The 19,948-nt window shown below is 43.8% G+C and overlaps 1 protein-coding gene across 1 annotated transcript in view; it reads left to right on the top strand.

Moving 5' to 3' along the window:
* Positions 1–19,948, top strand: part of HSPA14 (heat shock protein family A (Hsp70) member 14) — a 187,752-nt gene that overhangs the window by 4,586 nt on the left and 163,218 nt on the right. Inside the window, exons 2-3 of the mRNA XM_069228724.1 lie at positions 13,290–13,370; positions 13,463–13,545. Of these exons, the coding sequence (XP_069084825.1) occupies positions 13,290–13,370; positions 13,463–13,545 (164 nt within the window). The remainder of the gene's footprint in view (positions 1–13,289; positions 13,371–13,462; positions 13,546–19,948) is intronic.

Raw genomic sequence — 19,948 nt, 5'->3', positions numbered from 1 at the left:
GATTTGCTCTGCATTGCCTTACTCCGTATCTCGAAGGCCATTGAAAGCCACACAAGCTCACAGATATAAGTTCAAGGTTTTCGCCGCTATTGTGTCACAAAAAGTGATGCAACTGTGGTGCAAGAGATTCATAAATATGACCCCGGGTTTCAGAGAAAATGCCCTGAGTAGCAGACTGTGCCCCCGCCTCTTCACTCATTTCCCACCACACATGGCCATCACTCCAATCTTGGAACAGATTGTTTGTTCTTTTCAGAATAAAATGAGCTCTGGCATGTTGCCTACCACTTTGCAGCAAGGGTGTCCTCACCTCTAATGTTTGGAGGAAAAGTGAGCCTCCAGTCCTCTTTTGTAAATTAATGCAGTCATAATTTGTTATGCAGTGGGCCGCTCACTCCTGGGCCCCCTGTTTCAGTAATGAGATCGACTGCCCTGCAAAGTGGTCGTCCTCTCTGCACCTTATTGGGGGAAAAAAAATGGTCCTCAGTCTTTCCCCTTTCCCTGCTCTGTAATCTCTGAGGCTCACCCTAATGTGTCTCCAATGCTTCATTTTTCCCTTTTCTTGGGCCGTTGGTCCGAAGCCGAAAGCAACAATGGCTCACAGGGCCCTAACATAAGCAAGCAAAGGTAGTAAAATATTACTAATTGGGGCTGTTGTCGACATGAGTGTGGAATTTAATAAAATATCTACTTGTCCATGGGACAGGCTACTTCTTAAATCTACTTGTCCTTTTGGTGCCATGTAGTGCGGTGACCATTTATGCAGCAATCTCATAATGTAAGAGCTCTGACAATAGCCTCTTTGATCATGCTGGGGCTACTACTATAGTAGGGCCTGAATACGTGCAGTTTCAATCCCTACTATAGCAGTTTCCTTATTTTGCCACCTTTCTGCAGATCTACATACTGGGGCTGGAGGAAGAAGTAAACAATAGTTCCAGGGCTGGCATGCCTTTGAGTCCCCAAGCCTACTAATTTGCATATTTTAAGGATTTTCACCAGCTCTTCTCTAATCTTCTGCCATAATGAGAAAGGTTGGAAGTTTACTCCTGACAATGGCGGGAGTAAAAGTTCTTCCAGGGTGAACTTGTAAACGCTCAATAGATTTGCACATGAGCAAATCTACACATGCATATTTGCTTGTGCTAAAATACTGTTCATAAATATTTTCTAGGAGTACGATTTCCTGGTCTACTTCTGTAAGTTCATGTGAATTCATGACAGCCACTAATTCAAGGACATATACCACGGGTGCACTTTTGTGACTTTCTTTAAGAATTGGGTCCCTAATTAGGTCCAGCATTAACAAAGACATTTTTGTTTTTATTAAACTTGTATTTCTCTCTCTATCTATTGACTGGCTTTACTGTGAGTGATCACATTATGCTCTTCCACAAGGAGCATATTGCAACACAAAGTAGTTTTCTTCAGTGCTAGGAACTACTGTGGCATAAACTGGAGGGCCTCCTCCTGCAAAGAACATGGAGGGCACTTCCTCCAGACTCATTCGGGGCAGGTGCTGTGCTGAGGGGTGCCACCTGGAGGGGTTCCCCCCGCACCACAGGGGGGCCTTTGTTACGCCACTGGTAGCAATGTGTGCTTTTTGAGACAAAAACTTTTTTGCTTTTTGCCAGTGTTTGTTACAATGGTGAGGGACTGGCAGTTCACATAACAATGAAGTGTTACAAAAGCCATGTCAAACCAGGAAACGCACTGACTCAACCAAAAAACTCACAACAAATGTCGGATCAGTTGACCTTGCCAGTGCTTGTTTGTTTTCATACTTCCCATAATCTTGTTGAAAATGGTTACACTGATTTTCCATTAAGAATATTTTTTTTTAAATACTAGCATGCATCAACACATTTTACTAAATGATGTTTCAAAGAAATAGCACCTAAAGTTTCATAGTAGTGAAACAATTGTTTTTTCCTACTTTTTTCGGAAAATTGTATTTTGAAAACAAAGAATCATCACCCTTGTTACAAGGCTTCTGCAAACATTTGCATCTAATCAGAGAGCATTCTGGGAGCATTATACTTCGCCTCATTTTGTTAAACCTTTCAAATGTATGCACTTTTTTTGTTTTTTTGTTTTTTTTACTGGAAGTACTTCAGTAGTGCAGTGTGGCCCTAATGTTTATATACAGTGCTCACCCTAATAATAAAGGCTTTTCATTAATGAACCATAAATACAAGTTAGAACAACATCCGCATATGGACACTCATATTACCTCAAATAAAGACAGTACCCTTCTCTGTAAACTGGCAGACAAAGGGTTTGTGCTGCAGGGGATTGTCCCTACTTGATTTTTTCCTGTTGATGAGATAACACATCCTCATCAAAAGTGGCTATGTAGTTAAGGAAACATTCCCTCCACCCTTCCCACTTCAAGATGGGTTCATCCTACCATGTAAAAATAACTGTGGCGGTGTAATGTTTATTGTATTCACAGCACTCTTGATGTGGTTAGTAGAGTGATGAAATACTCGAGTATTAAACAGAGAAACTTGAATAATATAGGAGAAAAATTATGTTATACAATGCGCTATGTGTTGAATTTATTTTAAACAGTCTTATTCTGAAGGATACCGCTATACACAAACATGCATCACAAATGTGTTGCGAAGACCTACACGGACTGTAAAGAAATCAGGCAGATGTTTATGAATTCCGTTATACAGAAACAAAGGTGGCAGCAGTACGTACCGGCAGGTTATATGTCATCATTGTAATAAATGGCGCAATGCCTTGTCCCAGATCGTCACCTTGGGCTGCAATAATTATGTTGTCTCAGGAGAATGTTGATGCTTGAATGCGACAAGTTCCAAAGTCATTGGTTAATCCAACAGTACGTGCTACCAGCAGTAATGTAGGTTCCACAATAGTTCTTTGTGCCCAAAAGTTCATGCATAGTTCAATGCTCACTTCAATCCAAGTCCTTTTTTGTACCTGAAAAATGAAATGCGGTTCCGAATGAGAATATGCTGACATTGTTGGAACTGCTGAAAACGAATCTAAAGCTTGCCTGTTTTTTTCTGTACTAGAGTTGAGGATCCCGCTGCCAATTTTCTTGAGTCGGACACAGTATATATAGTGGAAGTAACATCTTTATACAACCCTGGTGCAGGACACAATGCATCAGCAAACCTGCTTCTACTGTAGCCTGCCTTCCTCTTTCCCCGCGCCCCTTATTACATTCTAGAATAGAACGCTTAAGGCTGGAAGAAACTCTGGAGAGTTCAGTATGACAGCCATGAAACAACACAAGCATTCAGAAATTGCTGCAATATGGTCTTCCCCTGACAAGATGTTTGAAAATGAGAACGAATGTTGTGTTTGCTTTCGGTTGTACAAAAACGTAGTTCTTCATTTTAAGATTGAGTTAGTTGTGAAACAGAATGATTTTGTCATATTTATGTATTCTTGCCAGTGGACATATATTCTAAAGCATGTAATCTCAGCAAACACCATATTGTGCATTCTTTCTTGGATTGAACTGTCCCAGTAGTTCTCCGTTTTTCAAATTTATCTGGTGAATTTAAATAGTTGTTGGTTATGCAATACGGGCACTTAGAGGACGGGCACAAGCCTCAAGAGCAATAGTGTGTGTATATATCGCAATGCTAATGAAACACACCCACATGGGTAGACTCGGGAAGCAATGTAGGCAGATTATACTTAATTTCAGCACCAGTGCCTCAGACGTGCTCTTAGAGAGTACTCTCAAGTAGTGACACTGGCAGATATTGTCCCGTTACATTCATGGTAGTAAAAGAGGCATATTCATTGCAGGCAGAGGTAGCTGTCTAGGCAAATACTATACCTTTGGATCTCTCAGGCAATGGGCTGTTGAGGTGTCGCACAAAAAAAACCTCTGTTAATGCGCACTGTCATTGTCGTACTAGACACGGTTGGGTGGTTAGGCAGTGATGCCAATAGCATCGGCTCATCCACCTTAATACTACCTCCTGCCCTCTGCCAGCACCAGGTATGTGGTGCTGCTGCCACCATCGGCCACACCTCCCTTCACAACCCTATCGGCTGTGTGGTAGCAGAGTGGTAAGCCATTTTGCCGTGGTTCTAATTGGTTGAAGTGGTCTGACTGGAGGCTGTGGTGTTCTTGCCAGGGTCCAGCTCTCCTCCAGTCTCTACGCCAGCTTTGGGGAGCCACAGCAGACTTCTTGCAAGTTATATACTATATTGAAGACTGCAGCGTCTTTTAGCACTGTTGAATGGTTGAAGCCATCTCAGCATCTCCCAGCTCAGGCCTTCAGGCATCTTTTCTTCACTGTAAAGCTTTTGCAATCCAGATTAACAACCTTTTTCCTCGGGATCTAGGACATTTTTAGTTGAGTACCTCAGACGAATAAACTATTGCAATAGAGTTCAATTCAATCTGCTTGTTGCGAAAGCTTTACGTTCTGAGGTCACGATAGTGGAGGATTTCATGACCTGCTCCAAGTGCCTCCAGCTCTGTAAAACAGTTAATCCCAAGCGTTTGAGTATTGTATCAACAAATGACTTTTAGAATGTTACCTCGTACTATTGCCTCACGGCTGCCTGCTTGAGCCTAAATTGGAAGGTTTTTTTCAGATGAGCAGCTTTGACAATGTGCAAGGCAGTGCAAAACAGTTGAAAAAGTCAGCTGGCTTGTGATCGGAAGGACTGGCTCGTTTACTATATGAAAACAGTTTTGAAAACACATACTCCACCATTCAGGTGTTGGTGGCATCTTGCTTTTGAGTTTCCAAATATAGTGACAAGAGCCTGATAATCAGTGACCACAGTGAAACATTTCCTGTAAACAAATTAACTTAATTATTTTTTTGTGTTCCCATGCTATTTCTAGACTCTTTCCTCTATGTGGGAGAATGTCATTTCAGATTTGGTCCGAATTCAGCTGGCATATTGGTGGTGTGAAAAGTTAAAAAATATCTACTTGACAAAGGGATGCAATGCTTCGGAAATCCACCTGCTGTGTAAAAAAAAAAGATCCACTTTTTCCTTATGGTGCCATTCAGTGAGGAGACAAATTATGGCAGTATTCTCATTATATCAGACCTCTGATAACATCCTCTCTCAATATTCTCATGCACAGAGGCTGAAAGTCGGTGGGAAGTGGTAGTTTCAGGGCTTTTTTCCCCTTAGTTTCATGGCCGAGAGGAAAGGAAGAGAGCTCCTTATATGAGAACCTGATGTTATATATATATATTTTTTAGCACAGGAAGAATAAGTGATTTTTCCAGACTCTCATAAGCTGGGATTCAAATCTGGTTTCACACTTCAAAGGTCTACTGCCCCAGCCATTAGGCAATGCCCTGTGAGTCTGTACACTTGCAATGGTGTGCATGCTGAAGGGTATTCACCAACCCCTCTCTAATCTCTTCCCACGCTAGAAAAAGGTTGAACGTTTCCTCCTGACAAGAGCAAATCTACAACTCTTTCCAGAGTGGTGCAAAACGGGGTGTAGGAAAAGTGCAGAGGCTCAGCAGATTTTCGCAAGCACGGATATAGCATAACGTGTATTTGTAAAGTACACATTTACCCTAGGGTCTATGTCTATGGAATAAGATGGTTATTGTTACCCAACTCAATGGTGGTCATTTTATCGACCTCAGAAGAATGAGACTGAAGTCACAAATGTTTGCTCGGAGTACCTTATCCAGGCATACTGCAGTAAACCTTTGCTAATTCATGAAAATCGTAAATGTACACTAATGCAACGTCTTAAATCTACCAGTCAGCTTTTGCAACGACTTAAATCTACCTGTGACCTTGTGTCTGCTTAAGAATCGGGCTACTAATCGCTTTTCATTTTGCCTTTAAAAGTTTGACTGTAACTTTCCCTCAGTTTTTAAAAATATTGACGTGTTTCAAACACATTTTACTGAAAGATGTGAGAGAAATAATATTTAAAATTGCCCAACAGTTAAAACGTTTTTTTCAGCTGCAGTTGATGTGTACATTTCATTTTGAAAGCAAAAACAAACCCCAAAATCTTGCCATCAGAATTCTGCATATAAGATGGGAACATTTTAAGAAGTATAAAATTGTTAAATTTAGAAACTTGTACTCTTTAGTCCTTTTGATTTTTAACTAAAAATATATACATAATATACTTATCTACAGGGACGTTCAGCCAGCCCCCTTCATCCATTTTGTCATTCATATTTTAAGTCCGTCCACTGCAACGTGCAACATGGTGCAGCCCACTTCAGCCTTTTAAGAATTCCACACTCCTACGCACGTAGTTAATTCGGTAGGCGCTTCAGGATTATGTGTGTGTGCGGACCAGAAAGGCATCTAACCGGTTGAGTGTGCTCGTACTGATTAGCATAAGGGGTATCATAAGCTTCTTGTACTATTCACCATGTGGCTTAGAAACCAGCCTGACAGTGTTGGGGCCAATAAAGCACGCCCCTTCTTTGTCAGTTCCCTTTGTGGCTCCCTGAGGTTTATACCTCACAAAGCTGCTAAGTAAGTCCTGTATCACTATTTCCATTCCCTGTTCTCCTTCCGGTGATATTTTGTACTGTGGCACTTGTGGGAGAGGAACGTTTTGTTTCACTGTTATTTGTACAGGTGCTATTGACCTGCACACCACATTGTTCTTACCGGAGGCTAAATATTGTCTACGTTGTCAAATACCCATTCGGTACGGCTTGGGCGAAGTAGACATTAGCATGAAAAGGAGAGTTGGTTCATTCAAGATATATGCCATCTGCGGTGCGTTTCATTGTTGCATGCAGTTTTTCAAGTTGGGGTGTGCCCACCAAGTTAAGGGCGCATTTTTTTCTTAACACAAAATTAATGTTTCTCAGTTATTGGGTCAATGGTGTATATCAGTGAGGCGATGACAGGGCTATATATGGGGATGCTAATTTTATTTTATTTTTTTAAACACAGATGTACTGTACCTTCCCAAAAGGGGTGCAGGAATTTCACATTTTGTCCTTCTACCATTGCTTCAATATATGGCCCCCTTGGATCTACTGGTATCTCCACCCGATTTCCCCCCCCTCCCTCCCAGGCTTTCCATTGGACAAAATAATAATCAGGCAAGGGGACAGTTACCATGTGTGTCTCATGAGCCTGACTATTTATTATAGTTTTGTTGTTGTCCCCGGTAAATGGTGTCATTGGAATCATTAGCATAATATTCAGTATAGGGGCCACTATTGGGCATATTATGTTGTGTGACCCTCTATTAAAAGAATTTCTGTATTCCCCTGGGCACGTCCTCATGACATGGAGCGCCCTCTGTTGTCTCTAATAATGGACATTCTCTTATCCCTTGATTGGAGTCCTTACAATTCTGGCCTCCAGTATCTACTTGGGCTTTCTGGGGTCTGTAGGTTGGTGTAGAGTATCCCTTGTCTCCTCAGTTGTCACCAGAATGTGGACCTGCCTCTCCTTTGCTGTAGGTGCTGGAGTGACACTGTACTCTTTAACTCCTTTTGTCTCTTATCCTTAGTCTGTTATTCCTGTGCCTGGTCTCTCAGCGTATTATTGGACAATGGCCAATACTTCACTTAGTGGCATTACTCCCCATGTTGGCTCCTAGGTATGGATGGATAATCTTATACATTATTGGAGGTTATTTACAAAAAAAAAAGAGAGGTCTTGTTGGGGCCCCTCATCAGCAGCATCCATCCCACTATAGGCAGAAAACACCTTTTGTATTTAGGAAAAGAAGGATGATACATTTTTGTCCTTTTCCTGTTTACAGGTATTTACCTTAGGACAGCATGATCTTTTGTCAGGCACCAATTCTTGCAACCTAGTCATTAATTTGCATGGCAGGGCTGCTATTTCACCAGTTACTTGCCCATCAGCTTTCCAGGCGTATCCTTGTAGTATCGATTTTGGTCCAGCCATCATCAACACTTTCTTTCCTGCACTTCTTCAGTGTGTCAGGTGGGAGAGGCAGGAAAACAATGTCATTCAAAGTGTAACTGGCCTATGCGCAATATATTTTCTGCCCTGGTATACCATTCATCTGGGCTTTTCTCAGGATATCGGGATAGTTTTTGGATAAGGCAATGAGTTCTGTTTTCCTCCAGGGGTCATGCACATGTTAACAAGGGTTATTGATATTAAAACCTGGCCAACATAGAAGCACATAAGGATTGGTACATGTCAATTCATTCAAGACATAGTGCAAACACAGTATTAGATTTGGCATCCGTCTGGCCAAATGTCTCAGATTCAAGGTCACCAATGGGTGAAATTATTGGGCAGCATCAGGTCCTGATGGTGACCCTGTTTAAATCTTACTAAATTATAACTAATGCATAAGGAATGTGTAACCTTTAACATTTATTGTATTGTAGAATATTTCATTGCATTTTTTACAGGTGCTCAAACGTCTATTCTCCTTATCTGCATATTGCTTAGAACCATGTTTTATGCCGTTCTGAATTAACATTTTAATCTGATCTAGGTTTTTTTGATGTAATGGTGCTTCTTAATAATTTACTACTGGGAGCAGGTCCCATCTGTAGATGACAAATTGGAGGAAAAGTAGGGTCAGTTAGGTCTCCCATTTCTCATGATACAGGCATATCAGAACCGGAGAAAATCATCACCCCTTTTCTTTCTGTCATATTCCATAGCATTCTCCATTTCTGCTTCATTACTTTCTTTTCATATGTTTTTATCTGGCGTATTTTTCACACCTATTCAGCACATCAAACACTTTCCTCTTTCCTTTTCCAAACATACATTCCCTTAGCTAATTCAATTTATCATAATCAAAAGTGCCTTTCAATGGAAACTGTAATGAGAGATCCTTTTCAGGATATTCATGCGAAAGAATGCAACAGTCCTGTCTCCATCCCTTGCTTTGACATCATCTCCCATGCTGGAGCTCCTTCTATTAACATGGCTGTACTTCATCTACATAATGTTTATTTACACAACCCAATTTACTATAACTACCCATGTATACTATTTCTATAAAATAATTATTTCAGTACTGTAGTGGTGTGGAGTTGGCTCTTTCTGCAGGGTTAACCTCAAAACTTTTGCCTTCTTTCTTCTATTTTTCTGACCCTCTTTTTGTTGGCTTTAGGACTCTGGACACTTTACCTCTGCTAATCAGTGCTAAGGTGCATGTGCTCTCTTCGCCTGTTGGTTTACACCTGTTGGCTTATTTGATTTACTTGTAAAAACCTTATAAATTGGCATACCATATACCTAGGGCCTGTAATTAAATAGTACTAGTGGGTGCAGCGCAAATTGCGCCACCCACAGAAGTGGCCTTTAAAACATGTCTCAGGCCTTCCATTGCAGGTCCTGCGTGTGCAATTTGCTGCCACATTAACTTGGTAAGTCAAACTACTTGCCAAGGACTAAACTCCCTTTTTGCTACACCTAAGTGACCCCTAAGGTAGGCTCTAGCTAGCCCTTTGGGCATGGTGTTGTGTGTGTGTAAAAGGTAGGACATATGTCTTTATGTACTACATGTCCTAGTAGTGACAAACAGTCTGTTAGTGCTGCTCCTCGCATAAGACTGCATTGGAAATGCCCTGACATGTTTCTACTCGGTATCTTCTTTTCTATGAGGAATAGCATGGGCATGTTTAGTATGTTTGGAAAGGTAGCAAGAAAGCCTGCTTATTGGCGTAGGTGGATTCTTTTATTACCATGGTAGAAATGGCACTTTTAGAATGTGGGCATTTTTCTGTGCTTATAACTACAGTGCTTTTGCTGCCTGACTCCAGTCCATGTCTGGGGCAGAGTTATAGCTCCACTTGGTGCATACTTTCCAGACAGCCATCACACAGGCGGGCCTGGGTGTGACACAATAGGCATCTGTATACTGACAGTCTTCTTGGACTGGGGAGAGGGAGGGTCGTTCACACCTTTCATGTGAATAGGCTGTGCCCTGCCCTCACACAATTGACTGATTATTCCCTATTGATGGCTAGAGACAGGGCTGGATTGAAAGGGTGTTATGCTCGACTTGACAGGACTCCTTTGAAGTTAACCCCCTGAACAAAGCCATTTTTAAGTATAAGTAGAAGGGGCTGGCCCCCTGATTTTTAGAGAAATTTTGGAACTGGGACTGGACCTCTGCCAGAAGGACTACTGGATTGCACGAAGGACTCACCTGGACTGCTCTTCTGTTTGTTGCCCTGCTCCTGGTGTCTGTTGGGTGGCCCAGAAGGACTCATCAGGATTGCTTTTCTGCATGTTGCCATGCTACCAGTCTGTTCCCTGACTCTGGACTCCCAAGGTACTGTAGCCCTACAAGGAGGGACCGCCACCTGAATATTGTGTTTTGTGCTGGCTTGCCTTTTTGGACCTGTATGCCCCCCCAAATGTTCTCCCAGGGGCCAGCGTGAGATTACTGCTGTGCCTTTGCTGTCCCTGGTCCTGCCAAAAATATATATATAACATCTGGGGAGTGCTATACATTTATACTGATGCCTGAAGGTAGCACGTGGAAAGTGTATGCTGCCTCTTGGGACTCTTCCCCCGTACATGAGGAATGCTGCCTATGGCCCCATATGTTTTTATGCAAAGCGCGCAGTGAGTGTGCTGTGTGCTACAGACTCTAGCTCTTTGTTTATCCTTGGACCCAATGCTGTGAAATACACTACCCCCTTGATCAGCATGTATGGGTGTGTGCTGTGACGGTCCCTGGGCAGGGTGGGCGCTGTGACCCTGTGTGCCCCCCCCAACCCTACCGCTGAGGAGCAGTAGGAATCCTATGATAGCCCCCCAGAGCCGTCCGATGCGTGTGGACGAGGCACCCACCAACTAGTGCCCGCAGGGCACAAGCAGGCAATGATTTTGGTGCAGTCACCTCTGCAACTCAGGCTTGGGGTGAAAGGAGGAGCTGGCCCATGGCTGGAAGGTTTCCTCAGGCTTGGCTACCTCGCAGAGGAGGGGTAGCGGTCCAGGAGGCCCTGCAGGGCTCCCATCATGCCACCCAGTGACAGCGGCTGGACAGGCATGCCGGAGCTGAGGAGCCGGCCCCCACGAGGAAGCTTCAGGAGGCTCCTCTGGCCTGTGTCAGCTCTTGTGGCTAAAGGCAGCTGCCTGGGTAGCCGGAGCTGGTTGGGAAGCTGAGGTCAGCAGCTGCATGGATGCGGGCGGCTGTCTCTCAATTCTGCCGCACATGGGGTGGGAGAACAATGGGAGGTCTCCCCGCAGCACCCGTGGAAGTGTGTGTGCCCCACTCCGCCACTGACCTGGATGGTAAGATGGGGTCTTACGAAATGGCGACTTATGGGTTAATGGCTCTTTGTTTAAGCTCGAGGATGGGACAGCCACTTTGGCCTATGCTGGTACCGCCTTACACAACGTCATTGAAACCGGTAGATCATGGGTACTCGCAAGCGTTGCCCACAAAGTATATTCTTTGAAGAGGCTGAGGGCCACACTGATGACAGTAAAGTGTAGGTCGGATGAGGAAGGTGTGGAAGGTAGGTGTAGAGTAAGTGAAGCATGTACATTTAGTGGCTAAATTGCACAATGTTAAATCAGAAAAACTGGGATCAATCACGGCTTCCCCACTTGACCAACTTGTGAGATCCCAGGCAATTGTATTGTTCACTCTGCCTCCTTTTTCTTCATTATCAGATTTAAGAGAACCTCTAAATAGCAGATTTCAAGATGTGTGCAGTACAAAACCTTCTTTTGTGTTTAATTTACTACATTTCCATGTTTAATAGTAACCCAGGCCACCCACTTGGCGCACATGACAACTGACATGCCTCTTAGTTCACTATTTGCATTGATGGGTAGAAGAAATAATTTTTCTAAATACATGTTTGAAAACCATTATTTAAAAAAAAAAACTGTATGCATCAATATGATCTGATTTATTAAGGCGAAACTATTCTATAAGTTAATAAAATACACTTTAAAAAACATTTTTGAAGAGACGTTATCTTATTTTTACGTATTTGTTCTAAGATGTCTTTAAAAATGAGCGCTCTTCTAAAGTTAAGCAGTTCCATGTTAACATGTAAATAAATGCTTTCCCGTTTATTTAACATCTTTCTGAATATTTGTGCTCAGTAACTATGGTGGATTAACTATGAACATGTATACGGGTAGCCATTGGCAGATGTAATGCAAAAAGAAAATAATAGATTATGTGGGTAAGGAAAATGCTTTTGCTGATCAGACAAACAGCACAGAATGCATGGTCATTAACATATGTTTCTCATCCAGCATTTATTGAAGAGAAAGAAAGTGCATATGACTTCAGTGGTAGGAGCATAGCAGATTTGCAAAAACAAGCAATTGATAAAGAGATACAAATATGACCCTCTGGTCAATGGCTGTTTGAAGGATCAACATGGTTATTGATTCATGCTACCTGACAAACTGCTCAATCCTAGTACACTGATGCACAGCCCTTCCCATTTGGTAAACAGCAATGAAAGTGTCCTGAGAAGACGCTAATACATGGAAATTTGCAGACAAAATATGTAAAAACTGCATGGTATGCACACAGAATAATGCTGGTAAAGGAATTCCTACCCTTAAAGAGGCATTTTGCACCTGCTGAGGCACCCTTCCAGTATTTGCAAATGGACTTTATTGAGCTGCCTCCTTAATAGGTATTGGTATATATTCACTGCGGTATGTTTAAAGATCGCCTGTCCTCAGCACTATAAGAATTTATTTATGCTTTGATAAGATTCCTGTTAGTATTTGGCTTCAGCTTAACATCCATTATTTATTTGTGCACACGTCTGACTCATCTATTTTAGTGTATGTCAATTGAGTTTAAACCGCATACAAACATTGTGCCAGCTGCATCTGGTAGAGTGCATTTGACCGCTTCTTGTCTCTCGAAGCTTAAGCTTAAATAAATATACCTCCACAACTGGGTATGATTGCTATCCCTCATTAACAGACAAGTGTACCTGATTGGAGCGTTCACACAGCTTTTGTTAGTTCAGAAATTGTTACTTTTGAATTTGTATTCAACTTTCATTGCCAGCATAGAGTTCCAACTGCCTAAACAGACCTGCAGGAGAACTGCACCTAATGTTTAATACATGTTATCTGTTACACCATGGTGCATGCAGTAGCTGAGCCTGTTTAGCAGACGTCCTGCCACAGCAGAGCTCCCAGCTAAAGGGCGTGAAAGAAGATTGTTGTATTTTTATAATAGTAGACAACTTTTTTATTGCCTCCTCCATATGTAAACATTTTGAAAAATGTTGATATCCGTGGCACAATTGTATGTAGTACAGCATATCATATTTGATTACCTTGTGACATTCATACACATTTTCTTATTTCTTGGGGATTGCCAGGATGGCCGTGCCGACGTGGTTGCCAATGATGCAGGTGACCGAGTCACCCCAGCTGTTGTTGCATATTCCGAAAGTGAAGTGGTAATCTTCTTCTTTTTGTACTTCTAAATATTTCATGGTATGAAACGTTGTGTGTTTTTTTTCAAACTAGTTTATGATTTTTTTTCTTGCAGATTGTTGGCTTAGCAGCTAAGCAAAACAGGGTACGAAATGCATCAAATACTGTAGTAAAGGTCAAGCAGATTCTGGGCCGAAGGTAAATACCATATGCTCCAATGTTTATTTTTGTTGCTTTTGTAAGCAACGGAGAATGCAAATTTAAAGTAGATTAGCGAATACCGTGATCTGAACCCTCTGATCACCGTCCCTACCGAGCTGACTTGCTCACCCCAAAATGGGTTGTTACGTTTCGTATGCCAAATATCAAATTTACCATGTATTGTCAGTGGTTTCTTTATTAAAACGTACACTGCGACTTTCTGATAGTTTAAAAATGCTAATGCTAATTCTTTTCTACAGCTCGGAACCATATGTACCTGAAGATTGTTTCGAAAGTAGATTGGTGGTGAAGGAAAATATGATTTAACAATATAGGGTACTTTTGTACTTGGATACATGTCTTGTTGTCTTGAAAAATGCTGTTTTTATTCTGTGCAGCAACAAAATTATTTTTATTTGTTCACACAAGTTTTAAAGGAAGGTATTTCCTCATTGTAGGAAGTTGGCTCTGTATGTGCTATTTCAAAGTAAGGAATAGCATGCACAGAGTCCAAGGGTTCCCCTTAGAGGTAAAATAGTGGTAAAAATAGATAATACTAATGCTCTATTTTGTGGTAGTGTGGTCGAGCAGTAGGCTTATCCAAGGAGTAGTGTTAAGCATTTGTTGTACATACACATAGACAATAAATGAGGTACACACACTCAGAGACAAATCCAGCCAATAGGTTTTTATATAGAAAAATATCTTTTCTTAGTTTATTTTAAGAACCACAGGTTCAAATTCTACATGTAATATCTCATTCGAAAGGTATTGCAGGTAAGTACTTTAGGAACTTCAAATCATCAAAATTGCATGTATACTTTTCAAGTTATTGACAAATAGCTGTTTTAAAAGTGGACACTTAGTGCAATTTTCACAGTTCCTAGGGGAGGTAAGTTTTGATTAGTTTTACCAGGTAAGTAAGACACTTACAGGGTTCAGTTCTTGGTCCAAGGTAGCCCACCGTTGGGGGTTCAGAGCAACCCCAAAGTCACCACACCAGCAGCTCAGGGCCGGTCAGGTGCAGAGTTCAAAGTGGTGCCCAAAACACATAGGCTAGAATGGAGAGAAGGGGGTGCCCCGGTTCCGGTCTGCTTGCAGGTAAGTACCCGCGTCTTCGGAGGGCAGACCAGGGGGGTTTTGTAGGGCACCGGGGGACACACAAGTCCACACAGAAATTTCACCCTCAGCGGCGCGGGGGCGGCCGGGTGCAGTGTAGAAACAAGCGTCGGGTTCGCAATGTTAGTCTATGAGAGATCTCGGGATCTCTTCAGCGCTGCAGGCAGGCAAGGGGGGGGTTCCTCGGGGAAACCTCCACTTGGGCAAGGGAGAGGGACTCCTGGGGGTCACTTCTCCAGTGAAAGTCCGGTCCTTCAGGTCCTGGGGGCTGCGGGTGCAGGGTCTCTCCCAGGCGTCGGGACTTTAGATTCAAAGAGTCGCGGTCAGGGGAATCCTCGGGATTCCCTCTGCAGGCGGCGCTGTGGGGGCTCAGGGGGGACAGGTTTTGGTACTCACAGTATCAGAGTAGTCCTGGGGTCCCTCCTGAGGTGTCGGGTCTCCACCAGCCGAGTCGGGGTCGCCGGGTGCAGTGTTGCAAGTCTCACGCTTCTTGCGGGGAGCTTGCAGGGTTCTTTAAAGCTGCTGGAAACAAAGTTGCAGCCTTTCTTGGAGCAGGTCCGCTGTCCTCGGGAGTTTCTTGTCTTTTCGAAGCAGGGGCAGTCCTCAGAGGATGTCGAGGTCGCTGGTCCCTTCGGAAGGCGTCGCTGGAGCAGGATCTTTGGAAGGCAGGAGACAGGCCGGTGAGTTTCTGGAGCCAAGGCAGTTGTCGTCTTCTGGTCTTCCTCTGCAGGGGTTTTCAGCTAGGCAGTCCTTCTTCTTGTAGTTGCAGGAATCTAATTTTCTAGGGTTCAGGGTAGCCCTTAAATACTAAATTTAAGGGCGTGTTTAGGTCTGGGGGGTTAGTAGCCAATGGCTACTAGCCCTGAGGGTGGGTACACCCTCTTTGTGCCTCCTCCCAAGGGGAGGGGGTCACAATCCTAACCCTATTGGGGGAATCCTCCATCTGCAAGATGGAGGATTTCTAAAAGTTAGAGTCACCTCAGCTCAGGACACCTTAGGGGCTGTCCTGACTGGCCAGTGACTCCTCCTTGTTTTTCTCATTATTTTCTCCGGCCTTGCCGCCAAAAGTGGGGCCTGGCCGGAGGGGGCGGGCAACTCCACTAGCGGGAGTGTCCTGCTGGGTTGGCACAAAGGAGGTGAGCCTTTGAGGCTCACCGCCAGGTGTGACAATTCCTGCCTGGGAGAGGTGTTAGCATCTCCACCCAGTGCAGGCTTTGTTACTGGCCTCAGAGTGACAAAGGCACTCTCCCCATGGGGCCAGCAACATGTCTCGGTTTGTGGCAGGCTGCTAAAACTAGTCAGCCTACACAGATAGTCGGTTAAGTTTCAGGGGGCACCTCTAAGGTGCCCTCTGGGGTGTATTTTACAATAAGATGTACACTGGCATCAGTGTGCATTTATTGTGCTGAGAAGTTTGATACCAAACTTCCCAGTTTTCAGTGTAGCCATTATGGTGCTGTGGAGTTCGTGTTTGACAAACTCCCAGACCATATACTCTTATGGCTACCCTGCACTTACAATGTCTAAGGTTTTGTTTAGACACTGTAGGGGCACAGTGCTCATGCACTGGTACCCTCACCTATGGTATAGTGCACCCTGCCTTAGGGCTGTAAGGCCTGCTAGAGGGGTGTCTTACCTATACTGCATAGGCAGTGAGAGGCTGGCATGGCACCCTGAGGGGAGTGCCATGTCGACTTACTCATTTTGTTCTCACTAGCACACACAGGCTTGTAAGCAGTGTGTCTGTGCTGAGTGAGGGGTCTCTAGGGTGGCATAAGACATGCTGCAGCCCTTAGAGACCTTTCTTGGCATCAGGGCCCTTGGTACTAGAAGTACCAGTTACAAGGGACTTATCTGAATGCCAGGGTGTGCCAATTGTGGATACAATGGTACATTTTAGGTGAAGGAACACTGGTGCTGGGGCCTGGTTAGCAGGGTCCCAGCACACTTCTCAGTCAAGTCAGCATCAGTATCAGGCAAAAAGTGGGGGGTAACTGCAACAGGGAGCCATTTCTTTACACAAGCCCCCCCCAGCCTACAGGCCAGGAGACTCAGCCCAAGCTGGGAGAGTCTTCCTAGTCTGTCAGGCGAGGAAGAGTAGGAGAAATAGGCTGGTTAGTTGCAGGGCCTACTCTGCCTTACATCCTTCTGTTCAGGTCATTCCCTTTGGGGAACTGACCCACTTCCACAGTGATAGGACCTAGTCTGAATTGCCTCTTGTCTGCCTCTTCAATGTCTCCACCCATTCTTTCTATTTTGGTCTTAGAGGTGTCCACCTCTGCTAACCTTATCTTGGCCAGGGTCACCCCTAGCTTACCCAGAGAGGTTACCCAGAGCTGGAGTAACCCCACCATGACCAATAGGGTCAGGGGGCCTAACTTGCTATTTGGCATGGGGTCAGACCACCATGCTAAGGATAGTGCAGCCATAAAGGCTAACACCCAGCAGAGGCCACTGACAGCTGTCAGTGCCCAGAACCACACCTTTAGCTCTTCACCTAAAAGGGAAGGGGCTAAGTTACAGGCTTCTTTGGGTTCAGGTTGCCTGTCTGCTGTATTGGAGTGGGGGGTTACCACATCTTGTAGTAAACACCCTTCTTCCACTCTTTCTTCTGTTAGCTGAGGAGCCACCCACTCAGGTTTAACAGTTGCCTGACTAGCCAGGACTTCTTGTGGGTCAGGTTGGACTTTATCAGGGCCATTTTTGGAGTTCTCCCCTACTGGAGCAGAATCTCCCTGGCTTGCTGTAACCTTGGCTAAAGGTTGTCCACCCCTCCTACTCTGTTTTCTTTTCTTCTTCTTCTGGGGCCTGCTTGCATTTACTGCAGAGGCAGGATTTCCAGAATCCTTGGGAGAGGACTGGCACTGGACCAGTTTCTCTCTTGGGCTCTGACTAACCTCTGGGTAGTCATTTCCAAGGAGACAATCAAGGGGGAGGTCTGTACTGACTACTACCCTTCTCCAGCTAAGAGTGCCACCCACTTCTATGGGCACTAAAGCCACAGGCCTCTTAGTGACCCTGTCTAGGCTAACTCTTACCCTGGCAGTCTCACCTGGGATGTACTGGTTTGAGAGCACCAGCCTGTCATGCACAATAGTGTGACTGGCACAAGTGTCTCTCAGGGCAGTGGTTGGGATTCCATTCACCAGTAGGTGGTGGAAGTGTCTACTTCCCTCTGGAATCTCCAACTCACCGGTTGGGCCCTGTTTCCAGTTGAAGGCTAGGAAGACCTCCTCATCTGAGGAGTCATCTCCCATGGCTACACTGGTTACCCCTGGAATTTTGTTCTGGGGTTTGTTTTTGGGACAAGAAGTGTCCTTGGTGTGGTGCCCAGACTGTTTACAGTTGTGGCACCATGCCTTAGTGGCATCCCAGTTCTTACCCTGGTACCCACCTTTGTTTTGGGTTGTGTCTTGGGGCCCACCCACCTGTTCTGATTTTTGGGGGCCTACAGAGGACTCTGTTTCTTGGTTTCTAGTGTTACCCACTTTCTCCTGGGGAGTTTTTGTAACCCCTTTCTTTTGGTCACCCCCAGTGGAAGTTTTGGTTACCCTAGTCTTGACCCAGTGGTCTGCCTTCTTTCCCAATTCTTGGGGAGAAATTGGACCTAGGTCTACCAGATACTGATGCAACTTTTCATTGAAGCAGTTACTTAAGATGTGTTCTTTCATAAACAAATTATAAAGCCCAACATAGTCACACACTTCATTTCCAGTTAACCAACCATCTAGTGTTTTCACTGAGTAGTCTACAAAATCAACCCAGGTCTGGCTCGAGGATTTTTGAGCCCCCCTGAATCTAATTCTATACTCCTCAGTGGAGAATCCAAAGCCCTCAATCAGGGTACCCTTCATGAGGTCATAAGATTCTGCATCTTTTCCAGAGAGTGTGAGGAGTCTATCCCTACACTTTCCAGTGAACATTTCCCAAAGGAGAGCACCCCAGTGAGATCTGTTTACTTTTCTGGTTACACAAGCCCTCTCAAAAGCTGTGAACCATTTGGTGATGTCATCACCATCTTCATATTTTGTTACAATCCCTTTGGGGATTTTTAGGATGTCAGGAGAATCTCTGACCCTATTTAAGTTGCTGCCACCATCGATGGGACCTAGGCCCATCTCTTTTCTTTCCCTCTCTATGGCTAGGATCTGTCTTTCCAAAGCCAATCTTTTGGCCATCCTGGCTAACTGGATGTCCTCTTCACTGGGGTTATCCTCAGTGATTTCAGAGGTGTTGGTCTCTCCTGTGAGGGAACCAGCATCTCTGACTATTATTTTTGGAGTCAGGGTTTGAGGGACCCTGTTCTCCCTAGATAGGACTGGTAGGGGGGAATTGTCCTCCAAGTCACTATCCTCTTCCTCTGAGTTGCCACCCTCAGAGGGGTTGGCCTTTTCAAACTCTGCCAAAAGCTCCTGGAGCTGTATTTTGGTAGGTTTGGGGCCCATTGTTATTTTCTTTATTTTACAGAGTGACCTTAGCTCCCTCATCTTAAGATGGAGGTAAGGTGTGGTGTCGAGTTCCACCACAGTCACATCCGTGCTAGACATTTTGCTTCTAAAAGTTGGAATACTTTTTAAGAATCTACAACTGGTTCTAGAATCTAATTCAAACTTTTACAAACTTTTAAACTCTAAAAGAAATGCTAAACAGGATCTAACACAAGGCCCTAGCAGGTCTTTTAAGAATTTAGAAAACTTTTCAAATTGCAAAAATCAATTTCTAATGACAATTTTGGAATTTGTCGTGTGATCAGGTATTGGCTGAGTAGTCCAGCAAATGCAAAGTCTTGTACCCCACCGCTGATCCACCAATGTAGGAAGTTGGCTCTGTATGTGCTATTTCAAAGTAAGGAATAGCATGCACAGAGTCCAAGGGTTCCCCTTAGAGGTAAAATAGTGGTAAAAATAGATAATACTAATGCTCTATTTTGTGGTAGTGTGGTCGAGCAGTAGGCTTATCCAAGGAGTAGTGTTAAGCATTTGTTGTACATACACATAGACAATAAATGAGGTACACACACTCAGAGACAAATCCAGCCAATAGGTTTTTATATAGAAAAATATCTTTTCTTAGTTTATTTTAAGAACCACAGGTTCAAATTCTACATGTAATATCTCATTCGAAAGGTATTGCAGGTAAGTACTTTAGGAACTTCAAATCATCAAAATTGCATGTATACTTTTCAAGTTATTGACAAATAGCTGTTTTAAAAGTGGACACTTAGTGCAATTTTCACAGTTCCTAGGGGAGGTAAGTTTTGATTAGTTTTACCAGGTAAGTA

This window comes from Pleurodeles waltl, chromosome 4_1, assembly GCF_031143425.1.
Source record: "Pleurodeles waltl isolate 20211129_DDA chromosome 4_1, aPleWal1.hap1.20221129, whole genome shotgun sequence".
NCBI lineage: Eukaryota > Metazoa > Chordata > Amphibia > Caudata > Salamandridae > Pleurodeles > Pleurodeles waltl.
This window is presented reverse-complemented; position numbering and strand designations above follow the sequence as displayed.